The 18384-nt window shown below is 48.8% G+C and overlaps 2 protein-coding genes across 2 annotated transcripts; one reads left to right on the top strand and one right to left on the bottom strand.

Moving 5' to 3' along the window:
• Positions 1-2559: 2559 nt before the first annotated feature.
• LOC311315686 (uncharacterized protein) lies at positions 2560-5480 on the top strand (the record flags this gene model as incomplete). The annotated part of the gene is made up of 3 exons (XM_084446390.1): positions 2560-2577; positions 4332-4533; positions 4987-5480. The coding sequence occupies 3 exons, from the start codon at positions 2560-2562 to the stop codon at positions 5478-5480; spliced, it is 714 nt and encodes a 237-aa protein (XP_084302516.1).
• Positions 5481-8731: 3251 nt separating this feature from the next.
• ptger4c (prostaglandin E receptor 4 (subtype EP4) c) lies at positions 8732-10324 on the bottom strand (the record flags this gene model as incomplete). Its single annotated transcript, XM_084446391.1, has 2 exons — positions 8732-9322; positions 9476-10324. The coding sequence occupies 2 exons, from the start codon at positions 10322-10324 to the stop codon at positions 8732-8734; spliced, it is 1440 nt and encodes a 479-aa protein (XP_084302517.1).
• Between the last annotated feature and the right edge of the window lie 8060 nt (positions 10325-18384).

Raw genomic sequence — 18384 nt, forward strand, 5'->3', positions numbered from 1 at the left:
GGAAAAGTGAGAGGGAGACAGGGAGAGAGAGGGAGGGAGGGAAGGAGAGACAGAGATAGGGGAGCCTACATTTTACTGCTCACCTTTGTGTGTGTGTGTGTGTGTGTGTGTGTGAGAGAGAGAGAGAGAGAGAGAGAGAGAGAGAGCGAGAGAGAGAGAAAGGAATGGGTGTACAGTATACCTGGCTGTAGGATGATAATCTTAAACACATTTTGTGTCCTAGAATTCTGATTTGTGTTCTGAATTCTCATTGTAGTCAGTCAGGATCCAACACAGCAAATAAAATAACAACAGCAAAAACAAACAGCAAAAACAAACTGCAAACACTGTGTTCATCATTTCAGACAGCTACACCTCTGATCACATAGAGATTACAGTCTGGTGTGTGTGTGTGTGTGTGTGTGTGTGAGTGTTCTGTAATATGAAGTGACAAGTAATCCACTCTCCTGCATCAGACGACCAGGTTGATGACCATACCTAAGCCTTTAATCATCAGCTTTAAGAAGAAACAACACACACACACACACACACACATCATCAGCACAGGCTCTGGAGTTTAGGAGGTCCTAAGGAGCGAGGCCCCCCCACCGGCCAGCGACGCCCCCTGAGCAGCTGGAGGCGTTGGGCTGTAAACAGCTCCAGAGTTGGGGTGAAATGATCCGACAGACGGGCCCTCGTGGACACAGAGCCACTGCTACAGCCACACACACACACACACACACACACACACACACACACACACACACACACACACACACACACACACACACACACACACACAGAGCCACACACAAAGCCACAGCCACACACGCACACACAGACGCGCAGCAGAGGAGGGGAGAGAGGAGGAGGCTAAATGTTCCCAGCTGTGGCACTAAGGAGTCTGAACAAGACGTCTCTGGGGAGGGGGGAAGGGGTGAGGGAGAGGGGGGGGAGGGGGGGAGGGGGGGGAGGGGGGGGGGGGGTCTGGTGTAAAACATTGCATCCCTCCTCTCTTCTCCACCTCCCTGCTGTTGCTTGTCACAGCTCCTTCTCTTCTCCTCTCCTCTGCTCCTCCTCCGTTCCTCCTCCGCTCCTGTTCCTCCCTCCTCTTTTTCTCTCTTTGCCTCTTCTACTCCCAGCTCTTTTAAATCGGGCTGGGGGGTCGGAGCGAGGGGAGGGGGGTGGAAAGTTTGCATCTTGGTTTTAGATTGCAAGATATAGGCTAAGCTCTCTTTCTCTCTCTCTCCACTGTCTTCCACCCTCCGTGTCTTCTTCTCGTCTCTCCCCCACCCCAACATCACCACCATCACCATCACTTCCACCACAACTACCACCATCACCTCCGCCATCACCACTATAACCACCACCACCACCACCACCACCACCATCACCATCACTTCCACCACAACTACCACCATCACCACTATAACCACTATAACCACCACCATCACCACTATAACCACCACCATCACTACCACCATCACCACCACCATCACCACCACCATCACCACCACCATCACCAATATAACCACCATCACCACCATCACTACCACCACCACTATAACCACCACCATCACCACCATCACCACCACCATCACCACCACCATCACCACCACCATCACCAATATAACCACCATCACCACCATCACTACCACCACCACTATAACCACCACCATCACCATCACCACCATCACCACCACCATCACCACCACCATCACCACTATAACCACCACCATCAATACCACCACCATCACCTCCACCATCACCACTATAACCACCACCACCACCATTATAACCACCATCACCATCACCACCACCATCACCACTATCACCACCACCATCACCACTATCACCATCACCACTATAACCACCAACACCACCATCATCATCCTCATCACCACCACCATCACCACCACCATCACCACCATCACCAACACTATCACCACCACCACCACTATCACCACCATCACCACCATCACCATCATCACCACCATCACCACCACCACCACCGCCTCTCAGCTGGTCTCAGTCTCACCAGAAGGCCTGCTGAAACCGATGGTCTCATTATATCCACACTGACAGAATCCCAAACAGCCGGAGTCGTTCCATATCGATGGAACCAGAATCCAAATATTCCACGTAGCATCCAGTAGACTTCGCACTCTAACCTTGTCATTTCTGCGTCTCAGTTGAGCACAGACGGTATGTCGTCTGTGACCGGAGCTTGAGATTCTCAGGTGGTTTACATACCTCATCGTGGTCCAGCCTCACCCCCCCCCCCCCCCTCACCCCCCCAGACCATCAGCTCCATCTCAGGGGTGATAGATGATTGTTTATGTGTCTTCTGTACTGGTTCTTCACCGCGACCACATTCTGTAGGTTGTAGGTTGGTGTGTCTCAGGGGTTTGTTTGGGTATCTGTCAACGGAGATGTGTTAGGGCTGTCTATACGGTATGCACGGCATGTCAGAATTGAATGAATCTGACATGGTGGGGTTGTGTTTTGCCTCGTTCGCTAGCCGACTGTACGTGACATGTCAGAACTGTCTGCGGTTTGAGTTCCTTCAGGCTCCGGGATATGCCTGAGAACGGGACAGTACATCACTAAAGGAACACAGGTAAAAGCTCCCCCAGCTGGTCGAAGTCAGTACTGCAGGATGCTGAATACAGGCCTGCAGTGCATGGCTATGATGCTACGATCACTTCTTGTTTGATTCTTGAAGGGTTCTACCTGCACTTGGACTTCTTAGCTGACCTGTGCGTGAATGTGAAAGAGGCACAACAAACCGATTCTTTCAGGTTCTCTATAGTGTCTCGAGCTTTCTCTCAGGTTCTCTCGGGTTCTCTCAGGTTCCTAGTGTTCCCCAATTTGTCAGGTGGAGTGTACATGAGTGTGTGGACCGTCATCTGTGTGCATAAAGGTGAATGAGAGGCCATTGTAAAGCGCTTTGAGTGCCGCAAAGGTGGAAAAGCGCTATATAAGTGCAGTCCATTTACCATTTATATGTGAACACCTGCGTCTGGGACGGTCTTATCGTCTCCCCTCCATCTCTGTGGTTCTGTCAGACCTCCCTGAAGCTTCGCAGCTCGGCCAGGACTGCTCTCACACACACACACACACACACGCACGCATGCACGCATGCACGCATGCACGCATGCACGCATGCACGCACGCACGCACGCACGCACCCACACACACACACACCCACACACACACACACGCAGACATACACACACACACGCACGCACGCACACACGCACACACACACGCACGCACGCGCACACACACAAACGCACGCACGCACACACACACATATACACACACACTCACACACATGCGTCTGTGTGTGTGTGCGTGCGTGTGTGTGTGTGTGTGGGGACAAGCCGACACTAGCCACATTACCTGGCAGCAAACGCTGTCTCTTTACCTCAGCAACAATAAACAAGGTCCCTCTGAGTCTCTGAGCTGATTAATGTGATGTGTCGGCTGGTCTGGGGCTCCGGAGGGGCAAGTTTCCACAGCCTGGCTTTTCTATGTCAACGTTCTGTATAGATTAGATTAGGAGGAGATTAGATCCCAGATTAGGAATGTCTAGGTTATCCCCTATGTTGTGTCGTTAGTTTATGTTCCCCATTCAGAGCGCGTGTGTAGTTTACGTTGTCCTGAGCGTGTGTGTGTGTGTGTGTGTGTGTGTGTGTAGTTGTGTTGGGAGATTGCGTCCGGGAAGCTCAGAGCTGACAGAGCTGCTCCTTGTTCTCCTGTTTATGCAGGTGGGCTGAGGAGGAAGAGGAGGAGGAGGAGGAGGAGGAGGAGGAAGAGGAGGGACAGACAGGTGAACAGCACACCGGCCTGCAGCTCGCACCACCTCAGGAACTGGAAGGTGAGGGGGGAGTTATTTACCTTCATCATCATCAGTTTGTTACCTTCCTCATCATCATCATCATCATCATCGTTATCATCATCATCATCATCGTCATCATCGTCATCATCGTCATCATCATCATCATTATCATCATCATCGTTATCATCATCGTCATCATCATCATCGTCATCACTAACACTACTACTGCTAGTGTTTCTGTGATGTCAGTCAAGGGCTCATTAGTTATGATGATGATGATGATGATGATGATTGATGATGAGCTTTGAAACCAGCAGCTGGTGCAGCTCTAATGTTTAATATGCTGGTTCAGGATTCAAACTAGCAACTCTCTAATTATTGGTGATGTCTGAACTACTGACTTCCCCCTAGAACACTAATTGCTCTACCAAGCTTAAGCCTTGCCCGCTTTGGGATTCAAACTAGCAACACTCCTGACTTGTCCTAAGCTGCCGTGCTCCTGCCGTAGGTGCTGCTGTGGGTGGTTGTGTCTCTGCTGCCCCTGCTGGAGGGGGTGCGTTTGGGCGGAGTGGGGCCTGACTCTGGCCAGGCCGTGGGGCGGCTGAGAGGGGTGGAGCAGAGGCAGCTACCAGACACCCTCCCAGAGGTGGAGGAGAAGGAGGAGGAGCAGGAGGGAGGCGACCCCTACTCCCTCTGGCAGCCTCTCTATGGTGAGACTGGAACGTGGAATACATCCTACACAGTACTAATTGTATTAATTGTATTGTGTTGTATTATAGGCTACTCACTGCTCTTATGTAAAGTTAGGTACTTTAACTTTTATAGCGATTAACCTCTCCTTCCATCTCTCCCCCCCACACTCTCTCTCTCCCCTCATCCCCTCCCACACACTCTCTCTCTCCCCTCCTCCCCTCCCACACACTCTCTCCTTCTCTACTCCCTCCCTCTCCCATCTCTCTCTCTCTTTCTCTCCCCTCCCTCACCCTCCCACCCCCTCTCTCTCTCTCTCTCTCTTTCTCTCCCCTCCCTTACCCTCCCACCCCCTCTATCTCTCTCCCCTCCCTCCCCCTCCCACCCTCTCCCCCCCCCCCTCCACACTCTCTCTCTCTCTCTGTCTCTCCCCCCGCCCTCCCTCTCTCTCCCCCCCTCCCCCTCCCACCCAGAGCCCTACGTGATAGAGGAGACAGAGGACCACCCTGGAGGCCGCTGGGCGGGCCGCTCCCCTCGGTCCTCCGGCCCCTCAGAGGCCACGCCCCAGGCCGCGCCCAAGAAAAAGAAGAAGAAGAAGAGGAAGGAGAAGGAACGAGAGAGGAGGAAGGGGAGGAGGCGCGGCCGGCCGCCGCAGCAGAGCAGCAGGGACTGCCGCGTGGAGAGGAGGGAGATGAGGGTCCGGGACCTGGGGCTCGGGTTCGACTCGGACGAGATTGTCCTGTTCAAGTTCTGCGTGGGCTCCTGTCAGTCCTCCAGAGCCAACTACGACCTGGCGCTGCAGGCCCTGCTGGACAACGGCTCGCTGCCCCGGCGCGTGGCCCAGCGGGTCGAGACCCGGCCCTGCTGCCGGCCGGACCGCTACGAACCCGTGTCCTTCATGGACGCGCACACCACCTGGAGGACCATCCAGTCCCTCTCCGCTGCTAGCTGCATGTGTATCGGCTGAGGGCTGGAGGGAGGAGGGATGAGGGTTTTATGGATGAGGACAGAGGGCTGAGAGCTGGAACCAGGGAGAGGGGGAGGAAGAGGAGCAGGAGGAGATGGAGGAGGAGAGGGAAGCTTTCAGCTCCTCCTGGCATAGAGAGAGGAGAGGGGAGAGGGTCCCCTCAGCCTGCCTGGAGCTGAACAGCCTGGGCTGGGCTGGTGGTCCAGACACACACACAGGGTCGCCCCCCGGAGGTCGTGGAGAGTATTTCCTGTACTGGCGGACTGAGGGCAGACCGCCACTTCCTGCCAGCCACTTCCTGTGTAAGAGGAAATGTAATTGGGTCCATTTATGGTTGAGGAGGAAGTGGGTTAGAGGGGTAAGGGCTTAGGTAGATGGAGGAAATGGTCTGAGGTCAGAGGTCAGAGGGCAGTCAGTACTTCAGATGATCAGCCGTCATGGTGGTTGTAGTCATTCCGTAAAGTCTCGGTCAACTCAACAAATTCAAGGATGACAGCTCAAAACAAAGATGAGAGGATAAACTCTAGGGCATCAAAGACACCGAGTGACATTTCACTCACGACGGAACCAAACTCTTCAAGGACGAATGTGTTAAGTTAAAGTTAAAGGGAGACCGACGCTGAACCGGTGTACAGTAGGGCAGAACGTCTATTTAGAATCTGTCAACTCTGTCTCTTTGTCCCAGACAGAGACGGGCAGCTCCTCTGCATGTCTCCTCATCCAGGTGAACCCCACACAAGATGGATGCCATGCAACCCCCCCCCACACACACACACACACGCCTCACAATACTACTACAGGCAATATATTTATTTCAGATAAGTTATTTATTTATTGTTTCATACCAGAGCTGTTTTATGGACTTGTACATATCTATTTATTATCATGATCACATGTATTCTAGGGGTTGTCTTCTTGGTCACACTTTGCTGTTTGTGGGGCCCTACCGATAGTCTACAGACACTCAGCAGCTACATGTATATGCTATACGAACAAACTGGTTGAGGTCAGGGTAAGGGTTAGGGTTAGTGGATAGTAAGTTGAATGTTTATTGTGTCAGTTCACCATCTACAGACCATCTTTAAGGGTTGGTAACGGGCTACCTTGTTCTATTGTCTGCTTGATAATGGTATTTGAGTTGTCTTTGAGGTGGTCGTGTGATCAAACCAAATCCAAACTATTGCCTCAGGATCCTTAGTAGGTTATCCCACCTTACGTCACACACAGGCAGGAGATAGCCAATCAGAAGATAGCCAATCAGGAGATAGCCAATCGGGAGACCAAGGGCTTCAGTACCAACCTTCGTGGAGTTCCTAATCATTGTTTTCAGTATTTCAGAACATTATCAGCCAAATGTTATATTATTGTCATAATTATTAATATTATTATCATTATTATTATTGAAATGATTCCTTTATTTTTGTACAATGGCATTATCCCGTGTAGGAATAAAGTTTTCTAAATAGACTTGAGTTTGTTCCTTTTGACCCTTGACCTCTGATTTGCCTCTGGTAGACGTCCATGTCTGGAATAATATACTCACATTGTCATGGTTGCAAATGGCACTTTGAGTGAGAAGTCCCATTTCCAGTAATGGAGTCAGCTAACAATCCATATAATCCCATGTAATGTCATAACAGCCAAACCCATGGATGGTCATCCTTGTGTTATATCGCCACCTACAGGTTAGTCTTATAAATACAGCAACATGGGAGAAAGTATTTTCAACTGGACTATTGATCCCAAACTAATATTGGCTTTATCAGCTATGTAGTTAAACATCAATGAGAGAACATCTATGTGAGAATATAAAGAGAACACAGAGAGAATTTTGAGAGAGAACCCAGAGAGAACATCTATGTGAGAGCACATAGAACACTGAGAGAATCTAGAACACATCGAGAACATCTACATGTATGAGAGAGAACACAAAGAGAGAACATCTATGAGCAGCAGAGTGTACTTTTTTAATCCACAGATACAACAGAACAGAAACACGTGTTACAAACGACACGACTTTGGGAAAGAACAAAAACGCATTCACTGTTTGATCTTTCAATTAAAACACAAAAAAATATCCAGCAGTACAAAACATCACTTACATTCATTCTCCCACCATGCAACACTATAGCAAAGTGAAACAACATTTCAGATACTCAATCAATCAATTAGAGACAATCAAGATAATCAATCAATTAGAGACGTCTGTATTCCATTCTGTGAATCCCCAACATGCCTGGGTCCCGTTGGGCCTGACAAATTCATAGAATTCATAGCAGCATGTCAAAAGCATGAGGTGTAGCCTATGTCTTTGATGGTAAAGGCAAGCACAGTATGCAACCTTTTTTTTACCCATTGGGTATATAATACATGTATAATCACAACATCAGCAAATATACATTCATAAAGTGCATCTGAAAAGGTTCCATGTTGATTGCTATGCTCGAGGCATGTTTGTCACGTGACCGGTGGACCTGTGCCGGATCTGACTGTTACACTCAGATGAAAAAAGTGCGGTAAAAAAATGGAACTAGAGCAGTTTGAAACAGTGTAACATTCTGGGTTCCAAATAGAACCGTTTTCATTCATGCACTGTACCCCTTTTGCAGGTTTCTGCAAAAAATAACATTTAGGAAAGCACAGGATCTTGCTTAAAGCAAGCGTTTTCTCCAGTTTTCTCGGAACTGCGCCCCCACAGGCTCTACGAGTAAAGTCGTAAAGTTATCATACTGTGTCTTTTTCTTTTTCTGGCTTCCTCCGTGATTCGGGTTTCTCACCTCCGCCATTATATCATTGCATGTTCTACATCCATGCATGATATCCATAGACTCCGGAATAGTTAGCTACTACTGTGTTGTTTAAGCACAACGTTGCGCATGCGCACTTCGACTGAATGCTTGCGTCCTGGGGGCGCGAGTTTTGAAAAGGTAATAAATGTCAATGTATTATCTTTCTGAGTAGACTGTTTGGACGATTCAGCTTACTTTTAGTAAATCTAATTGGAGAATTAGCACCAGACATGTTTGTCCAAATATCGCGATGTATTGTAGTGTTCTGAAAAGGGTTCTATCCAGAAACATTTTTTCAGAGGGTTTGTCTACTGTTAAAATTGTTTTATATAGCATTTCCTAAGAGTATACCATACATTGCGTGTCTTGTGTCACTAGGTCAGCTGAACTCAACATTCCGGTTTTCAGAGCACTTCAACGCAGAATCATTCAGGTTTTCAGGCAAGGACTTCAACAAGTTCATCAGAGACATTTCTCTGACTGACAGGAGCTCGGGGTGCTGAACGTGCACGTGACAATGTCCACTTTCTTCACGTGCGTCGGAAGATCGACCGGGACACACGTAGACGGACTCTGCTCGTGGCCGCGTACCAAAGGTGTCGCAATCTCCGTCTCGAAACCGAGCACTGCAGTCTGCTCGACGCTGAACGGGTGAAAGTTGGCGCGTGCGGTGTCAAAGTCCCAGGCCTGTCTCATGGTAAAGTCTGTAAAGGATCTAGTTTTGGGGGAAACCTGGTTACCAGCGTCATTCCGGTAGTTGGTCGTGCGTAATGACGCATAGCTGGTTTCGTTGCTGTGGTCGAAAGACGGCGGTGAGTGCTGACCTTCGACCCAGCCCAAGTTATGTCCGCGAACTTCCTTGACCTGTCCGACCGTCCTCTTCAGCCTCTCACAGCCCTTCACCAACAGATTCTTCCGACAGAGAATATAGACCCAGGGGTCTAGAATGGGGTTGAACGAGGCGAAGCGTATGGCCACCAAGTCGCTGCGGTCCAGACTCCCGCCGACTAAGATGTAGGCAGGATCGTACAGCTGGTTCACAAAGATGCGCACCTGTGGAGGGAGACCGTGTGTTAAATCGTTGGCTGTGTTATAGGAGCAAAGCAAACTGATTCGCACCGATACAGATAAAATACGCCCGACTGCCTTTATAGACTGACTCACAGATATAATACCTCCATCATGCACAGATAACCGTCTACTCACCACTAAAGGAATGGAGCAGACCAGAAATACGATGGTCATGAAGACCAGCAGCCAGATCATCTGAATCTCTGCCGCGGAGGAAACGGTAACAGAGGGCAGCCGCGGGAACAGGCGCCGCGAGCCTCCCTGCGCCGACACCTCCGCCCTCACTATCCGCTGCTTCTGGCTCATCCCCACCAGCGACCGGCACACCGCGAAGTTGCACAGAACTGTCACCGCAATCAGCACGAGCATCACCCCGCCGTAGAGGAACGAATAAGAGGCGGAGACCGGGTCCTTGGCTCTCCAATCTAAGAAGCACCACGTCCCCGGGAAGTGTGGAACATGCCGGCCGAAGCCAATGCTCGGCATGATGCACAGCACGATATTGGCCAGGTACGTGCCCGTGAGCGCGAACCGAGCCATAGTCCGGTCCACATACTGGGAGTAGAGGTACGCGTGGCTGATGGCTAGGTAGCGCTCCACCGCCATGGCGCACAGGATGGACATACCGGCCGAGCCGAAGAACAGCATGGAGAAGGAGAAGAAGTGGCAGAGCAGCGTTCCCCCCGGCCACTTGTTGGCTATGTAGGTGGCGATCACCACCGGACTGGTGAAACAGGTGCCTAACAAGTCCGTTATCGCCATCCCGCACACCAGCGTGTAGAATGTAGTCTCTTTCTGCTCCTTCTTGGAGATACAGAGCACCACGATGGCGACGAGGTTACCCAGGACACCCACCGCGAACATGGTCGCCGAGGTGACCACAGAACTGGTCTCCAGCCGGAGAGGTGGAAAAGCGCCGCTGTGGAGCGGCGGCAGGTGCGCTGAAATATTCGCGTCTTCGCCATAGTCGGAATCGTTGATCATTGTTAGAGCGTGAGATGACAAGTCCTGAAAACTGTTAGCGGCCAACGTCTGTTAAAATATTTCCACTTTCCCTTAAAATCTTTTTTTTTTAAACTTTACTTCCACAGGAGGCTCCCAAATGTGAAAGATAACAGATTCTGTACGTCTATATAAAGATCTTCGTCTCAGCGATGTCTTTCCCTCTTACAACAAGTACAGTTGCCACTACATATAGGTGCGTGTGTGTATGTGGGCGTGTGTGTGTGTTTCAGTCTGTTTATACTCGCTACAAGAAGCTGCGGGCATTTAAAGCTCTGGGCTACTCGCTCGCGCACAGCCGCTGATGTCAAGGGCGTGACGTCAGGCACACAATACTAGAAGCCTACACACAGAGGTTTTACTGGTGCCAAATAAGTTTGTATTCAAAGTTAGTGCGTGACTATGTTTTGGACAATAATAATACGCGTATAGCCCCCCCGCTCTTCACTCCAAGCTTCCCGTCTATGTAGGCTATTCTGTAGCCCATTCAACAATTATTTTCCATTGAAACGTTTTTTTCAATTGCAGTTCTTATTAAAAGCTCCAATGGACAATATGAGTCCACAGTTCATGTCAGCCGTAGGAATATCGTGTTTTAGGTGCAACCCCTGCCCGCCAGAAAACGGGGCTGGGCAGCTGCCTAGTTGGACGGCCGTCAGCACCACGGACAGCGACTAGATGGATGGATACATAAAAAGAGGTCTATATGCTAACAGTAGGCTTGAGGGGGTGTTTGCAATGAATCTGGACTAAAACTCTACAGGTTCAAATAGAACTCTGGGCCTTCGTACGATGCAACTGAAAAAAGAGTAGGCTACAGTGTTTAAGCCCCAAACCACATTTTCTCTGTTATATTATGACTATTCAGCTAGCTAGGCCTACTGCCACAGCGGAATGCCAGGAATGTTATCGTTGGTATAGCAAGGGGCGCTAAGATAGCTACCATTCGGATGACCACAGTCACGAGTTGGCATGACATAGGCTACTAGAGGGTTGTGACCATGGAGTTGTGACCTGAAAATTATTCTTTATACAACGGTTAGTTCTGGTTCTTGATTCTGATTAAAATCCTTTGTAACACACACCTGGGACCGCATATCATTCCATTTTAGCCAATACATTTTAGGCCTATCATTGTGTTTTTTCAAAACAACTGAACATTCCATCCAATGCATCTGCAAAAAGGCAACCTTTTTGTTAGAGGAACTATTTTGCTCGGCGGAATTGAGGGAATGATGCTTCGTTTTGAATAAATGTTCATATTTTATATTGCTGTGTTTATTTTCACTAATAGCTGTAGTAACCGTTGTATAAAAGCAATAAACCACTCGACTCCGCTTCGCGTCGTGCCTAACAACGCCCCCTAGCTGTTATAAAATCACTATAACACACGGCCTCTCTTGGTTTATTGCTTAAATAAAGAACCTTACCAAAATGAAAAGGGCTCTTCTGTTATTAAAAAGACCAAACTGCAGAACAAAATTGCAGAAGTTGTTTTGGAAGTTATGTATTTTTTTTCCATAACAAAACATTGATGCCCAGGTGTTCTGATGAGGGAGTAGTCTACTGACTGGAGACCATCCATTATATAATCAAACTGCCTAGAAGTTGTGTGATTTCAAAGAGAAACAAAGAAAAACTTCAGACAGAGATGCAAAAGTGACACACAGGTGCAATAATGGCGTCTTCCACACAAGGTACCTTCTCTCTAAAGCTCTATTCTCGATCTATCAAGCTGACAAGAGTTAACAATAGCTGTCCTTCGTTTTCATTGTGTTTAAGCTTGAGGGTGTGTGTGTGTGTGGGGGGGGGAGGCACTGTGACGTGTAGAAACAGAGAGCTGGGGATAATTGGAAGAAACGTCTGCGTTGCCGTTGAGAACATCCCAGTATGACAGAGTAACCGGGACCGCGCTGGTGTCGATCAGGCAACACAGCAGCCCGCTTGATTCCTTGAGTCTGTCTGAGCCTAAGAGTAGCTCTGGTCTGTTAGTCACCAGACATTATTAACCTCTGTGACTCTTGTAATGACTGTAGCGAGGTGCTCTAAATCAACAACAGTACAACACTGAAAACGTTTGATTAGATGATGAACAAGCCCCCTCTGGCAATAATAATAGTTTAATAGCAATGCATATTCATATTGACAGAAAAAAGGACAAAGTACATAATTACTTGTTAATATAATTTCCTTTCCAGCTATCCCTTTTTTAATGTTTATTTATTTTTTATTCTTTATAAATATTATTTATGTACGATTTAATGAATTTACTTGTATTCTGCCCTGAAGGGTGCAGTTATTCATGGTTACTGTACTATGTGTAATAGACCCAAGCTGGCTGTTTGTGTTGTGTTGTCCTTGTAGTTATGTTATGTGTGTTGTAGTTATATGTTATGTGTGTTTTTTCCTTGTATCATTATGATTATTACTATTTATTATTGTTATGGTTATTATTATAATTATTATAATTATAATTATTATCATATGTGATAAGGACACTGTAGGCTACAGTGCAAGGTTTTTGTTACATTTTGCAGATTTTCCTCACTGTAGGAACCAAATCTGACAATTATGGAGATGGGGGAGGGCAAATTGAAATGGGCCCCAAAATCCCTAAAGTCTGTGCCTAGCTCTAGCGCGTCTGCACACCAGGCAGGTATCAGTATCAGACGCTATGAGTCTCCCGTCTAACCCGCTCCGCTGATGTATGACCTGCTCAGAGATCCACATCCGTGGCTTCTCCGGCTCTGACTGCACGGCCCCGAGGCCCGGGGGGGGTGGGGGGGGGGGGCGCTGCAGACTAATCTCATCTGGGGAGATGAGAGGATTCATCACAGCAGCGGTGGGAGCAGCAGGGCAGGTTAGCCCTGGCGCCCGAGTCTGGGGTCGGGGCTGTCCGTCTCTGTCGGGGTAAGTGGATTCCTCTCCTCTCCTGCCGCTGTGGCGCTGAGGCGGGACAGGCCCCCCCTGGGGGAGGAACGGGGGGGGGGGTCTTCTGTAATAGCCCGGAGCCCTCAGACGTCAACCCGCTGACCGCCCACACAAACGCACAAACAAACACGGGATTTCCACCCACACACGCTTATCAGCCTTTAATGAGAGCTCCACTCATCTGTTCGAGTGTATGTGTGTGTGTGTGTGTGTGTGTGTGTGTGTGTGCGCGCGTCTCAGTATGTGCTGACACTGTGGGAGTATGCGTGCATGTGTGTGTGTGTGCATGTGTGTGTGTGTTAGTGCATACAATCATTCTCTGGTCCTCTCAGCCTCGCCCCCCCCCCCCCCCCCATCGCCGCTCTTAGGAGGAACGGTGGGTTTAATGGTTCCTGCATGGGTTCCCTGCCTGTGGATGAGTACCGGTGACTAATTAAGTCTGATTATCAAACACGTCCATGATGGCGGATAGAGGGCGCTACTGAGCTGCATGCTGGGCCGGCAGGCCAGACACCATCTTGACTCACTGGAGAGCTCCGTGGACATCTGCTCCTGTAGATTCCCATACTGTAATTGTCCCCCACCCGGTGACAGCCGAAGGGGAGGGGCTTTAGTTTGGCCGGTGTCACGTCGTCCGTCCGTCCGTCCGTCCGTCCGTCCGTCCGTCCGTCCGTCCGTCCGTCCGTCCGTCCGTCCGTCCGTGATTGAGTCAGCCAGTCAATCAGTCAGTCTGTCAGTCTGTCAGTCTGTCAGTCTGTCAGTCTGTCAGTCTGTCAGTCTGTCAGTCAATCAGTCTGTCAGTCAGTCAGTCTCCCTGTAGTACCAGAATCCACCACAAAAGGGGCGCCTTTCCAATGCATTTTTCCATTGGCAAGTAGATTTTTACATCAAAAACTATGCTTTGTGTCTCAGTATAGAGTAGAGCTTGAGGTGTTTAGTAACGCTAGATATGTCTGTATTTCAACATTCATTATAGGACTTTAGACCATACAGGTGTATGGACTTGTTTGCCCATTAGATGGAGAAGTTATTGTCCTCTTACTCACTCTACCATGGTTTGTAGAGAGCTTCCTTTGGTCAATCATTGATACACATGATGTGACATTAGTAGCGCTAGATATGTCTATACTTCAACATTCACTATAGGACTTTTGACCACACAGGTGCATGGACTTGCTCAACAACTAGCGAATGTTGCGTCTAAGGGTCACGCCTCTCGATTCTAGATTGCCGGCATGCTACTGTATATAAAATCACACATTATGCCGTCTTTCTTTGGTTGGTGCATTATAAACAAACAAAGCCAGAAAATTGAAGGGTCTTCTATAGGGCAATATAGTGGGATCTCTCTATCAAAACACCTAGTGAGAAGCAGGGAACATGCATAATGGGTGGGGGGCGACATGTTTACATGTGTACAGTACTTGTTCGTAGAGAGGAAGACTGGTGGATGTAACAGCGATGTCTGTTTCGTGGCTGTAATCACATTAGAATGAGGGGCCAGTAAGGCAGCAGCAGCCTCTCGTTTCTGTAGTGTGAAGCTGTTTGATCTACAGGTCCGCCCACACTGGACATGACATCACAATCTTACAGAAAAACTGGGCCGTAGAACCATTTGTAAAGTCGAAGAACCCTCTAGGCTCTAGACAGAACTTTAGTACAGTAGTAGCTGTTGCATGAAATTGGTCGATCTAGCGGTCAGGCATAATGGACTAAATGGCCAGTTTTGATTGTGTTCCAATGGGTATCAGACTTAGTATGTCTTAATTAACACCTCTTCAACACCTCTCTGGGAGCAGGGAGACAAGCACGCTTACACACACACACACACACACACACACACACACACGCATACACACACGCATACACACACACACTCACACACGCATACACACACACACACACACACGCATGCATACACACACACACACACGCATACACACACACAAACACACACACACACACACACACACACACACACACGACAGGCATGGCTGGATAAAGGAGGGCACTGAAGTATGTCTTTCCACAGAAGTCCCCTTCATTAGAGCCTTCAGTCTCTGTGTGTGTGCGCGTGCGCACATGCGTGTGTGTGTGTATATGTATATGTATGTGTGCACGTGCTCTTTGTAGGACAATCGACAAGCTGTCACTACCTCTGTGCGGTGTGGGTGTACAGCATGTGTGTGTGTGTGTTTGCGTGTGTGTGTTTGTGTGTATGCGTGTGTGTGTGTGTGTGTGTGTGTCAACATCCTCTGTTCAGGCCAGTTAGCTATCATTGTATTTGTGTAGTGTGTGTGTGTGTGTGTGTGTGTATGTGCATGTGTGTGTGTGTGTGTGTCTACAACCACAAGGACCAAAACCTTTCCCTTGATCTTTGCAGCCCAATCACCTGTCTTTGTGTGTGTGTGTGTGTGTGTGTGTTCTGTGCTTGTGCATATTGGGAGAGAGGAGGGGACCAAACCTCATTTAACCTGTCCCCTGACTCCGCCCTCCTGTGCTCACCTCATCTCCTCCTCTCCTCTTCCTTGTTTCCTTCTCTCTCTCTCTCTCTCTCTCTCTCTCTCTCTCACACACACACACACACACACACACACACACTCGCTCTCTCTCTCTCTCTGGCTCTGGAGAGAGGGGGACACAGAGAGGAGGAGGGAGTCTGCAGGAGGGTTATTAGAAATGTACCTCCCTCCTTTCTCATCTCTCTCTCATTCACTCTTTCACACACACACACACACACACACACACACACACACACACACACACACACACACACACACACGCACGCACACACACACACACACACACACACACATACACACACACACACACACACACACACACAGCGCAGCGACGTCAGAGTGTGTCTCCGGGCCGGGGAAGTGATGAGCGAGGTGGGTCCCTGTGAGACGATGACGTCAGCGGAGTGGCGAAGGCGTCACGGCGACGGAGCACCGCATTCCGCCCCCGCGCTGGAACTCCTGCTGCAGGGGGAAATCTGGGGCTCGCTCTCTCCTCCCTCCCTCCCTCCCTCTCTCCTCCCTCCCTCCCTTCCTCTCTCCTCCCTCCCTCCATCCCTCTCCTCCCTCTTCCCATCTCTCCCTCTCTCCTCCCCTCTCTCCTCCCTCCCTCCCTCTCTCGCTCTTATTAGTACATCCTTACCTCCTCTCTTCCTCTCTCTCTTTCTCTCTCTCTCTCTCTCTCTCTAGTAGGGGGAGGACAGGTATTGTCTGTTGGACTATATTTCTCCTACCTGTAGGGAGTAGGAGGGTTAAGAGCAGGAGAAAAAAATTCACCAGTGGACGTCATGTGCCATTCGTGTGTGTGTATGTGTGTGTGTGTGGGGGGGGGGTGTGTGGGTGTGTGGGTGTTTCGGCATTGCCACCTACTCTGTGTGGTGTGCGTGTGTCTCACTGTGTGATAAGGAAAGATGTTTGTTTTGTGTTTTTGAGTGGGAGGGTCCCTCTGGACTTGATGCTAATAATCGGACTCTCGGCGCATCTGTTAGATAGTACATCAGTTAGATATTAGATCAGTTAGATAGTACATCAGTTTGATATTAGATCAGTTAGATAGTACATCAGTTAGATATTAGATCAGTTAGATAGTACATCTGTTAGATAGTACATCAGTTAGATAGTAGATCAGTTAGATAGTAGATCAGTTAGTACATCTGTTAGATAGTACATCAGTGAGTGAACGACAGGTAGTCGGTGGACTGTGGAACACTGTAGGCAATGACTATCTGGGATCATTGTATCCGTATCCGTATCCACACACACACACACACACACACACACACACACACACACATACACACACACATACACACACACACACACACACACACACACACACAGTCAGATACTGCAGGGCCTGCACACCATGCTGAGCTGGTATTACATATGACAATCGGTGTTGCATGACTGCCCTGCTGGCCCTCTAGCATATGTGTGTGTGTGTGTGTGTGATGTGTCCTATGGTCCTCCCACACATCTCCATCTCTCCGTCTGTCCATCTGTTGCTCTCATCCTCTCTCCCTCTCTCCTCCTACTCCAGCCCTGAAGACATGAAGCATGTCCTACGACCTCTGTTTCTCTCTCTCGCTTCCTCTTTTTTATCTCTCTCCCTCCCTCTCTCTCCCTCCCTCTCTCTCTCCCTCTCTCTCTCTCCCTCCCTCTCTCTCTCCCTCTCTCTCTCCCTCCCTTTCTCTCTCACCCTCTCTGTCGCTCTCTCTTGCTCTGTCTCTCCTGTACTATCAGTATTATTAGAGTAGTATCATGTATATCATTCCATAGACATTTACAATTGTATTACTATATTATTAATGTGACAGATAGACAGTGTCTAGAACACAGCACAGAATTAAACGTTGAAACATTTCACTTTAGTTTAACTGGGTGACTCTCTATAAAGATAATGATATTGGTGCTGGTGGTATTGGTCAAGGTCATTACCTTGATTAAACACAATAATTATTTATTTCCTGAGTGTTTTTCCATTGCTGTGGATGGAGCGCTGAAACAGTGGTGTCGTTTCGAGTCATTGTCGTCTCCCTGAGGCGCCATGCGGCAGCTGCTCTGATGCTCGCTCTGCCAGGAGGCTGCTGGGAAGGAAATGAACATTTTGATCATGTGGCGCCTGGCTTACACACACACACAAACAAAATAACACATATAGACATAGGTGGTCAACACAGGACACACACACACACGCACACAAGCACACACACCCCTCCACCACTGAATAAAACATGTAAAAGGTCTAATGAGAGTGTCTCATTAGTGTGTAAGTGGAGTCTGCAGTCCTCAGTGTAATGGCTGGTGTGTGTGAAATGTGTGAAAGACAGAGGGTGTGTGTGTGTGTGTGTGTGTGTGTGCGTGTGTGTGTGTGTGTGTGTGTGTGTGTGTGTGTGTGTGTGTGTAAAAGAGAGAGCAGGAGAGAGAATGAGAGTATCTGACTGAGTGCTGAGCAAGCGTGTGTATGTTTTTTTGTCTGCACCCTCAGTGATGCAAAGACCACAAAAACATGAAGCTGAGTCAAACACCAGAACAGCCAACAAGTCCCCACCTACAGTGTAGGGAGGGGGTACTAACACCAGAACAGCCAGC

The sequence above is a fragment of the Borostomias antarcticus genome (assembly GCF_949987555.1).
Source record: "Borostomias antarcticus genome assembly, chromosome: 12".
NCBI classification, from domain to species: domain Eukaryota; kingdom Metazoa; phylum Chordata; class Actinopteri; order Stomiiformes; family Stomiidae; genus Borostomias; species Borostomias antarcticus.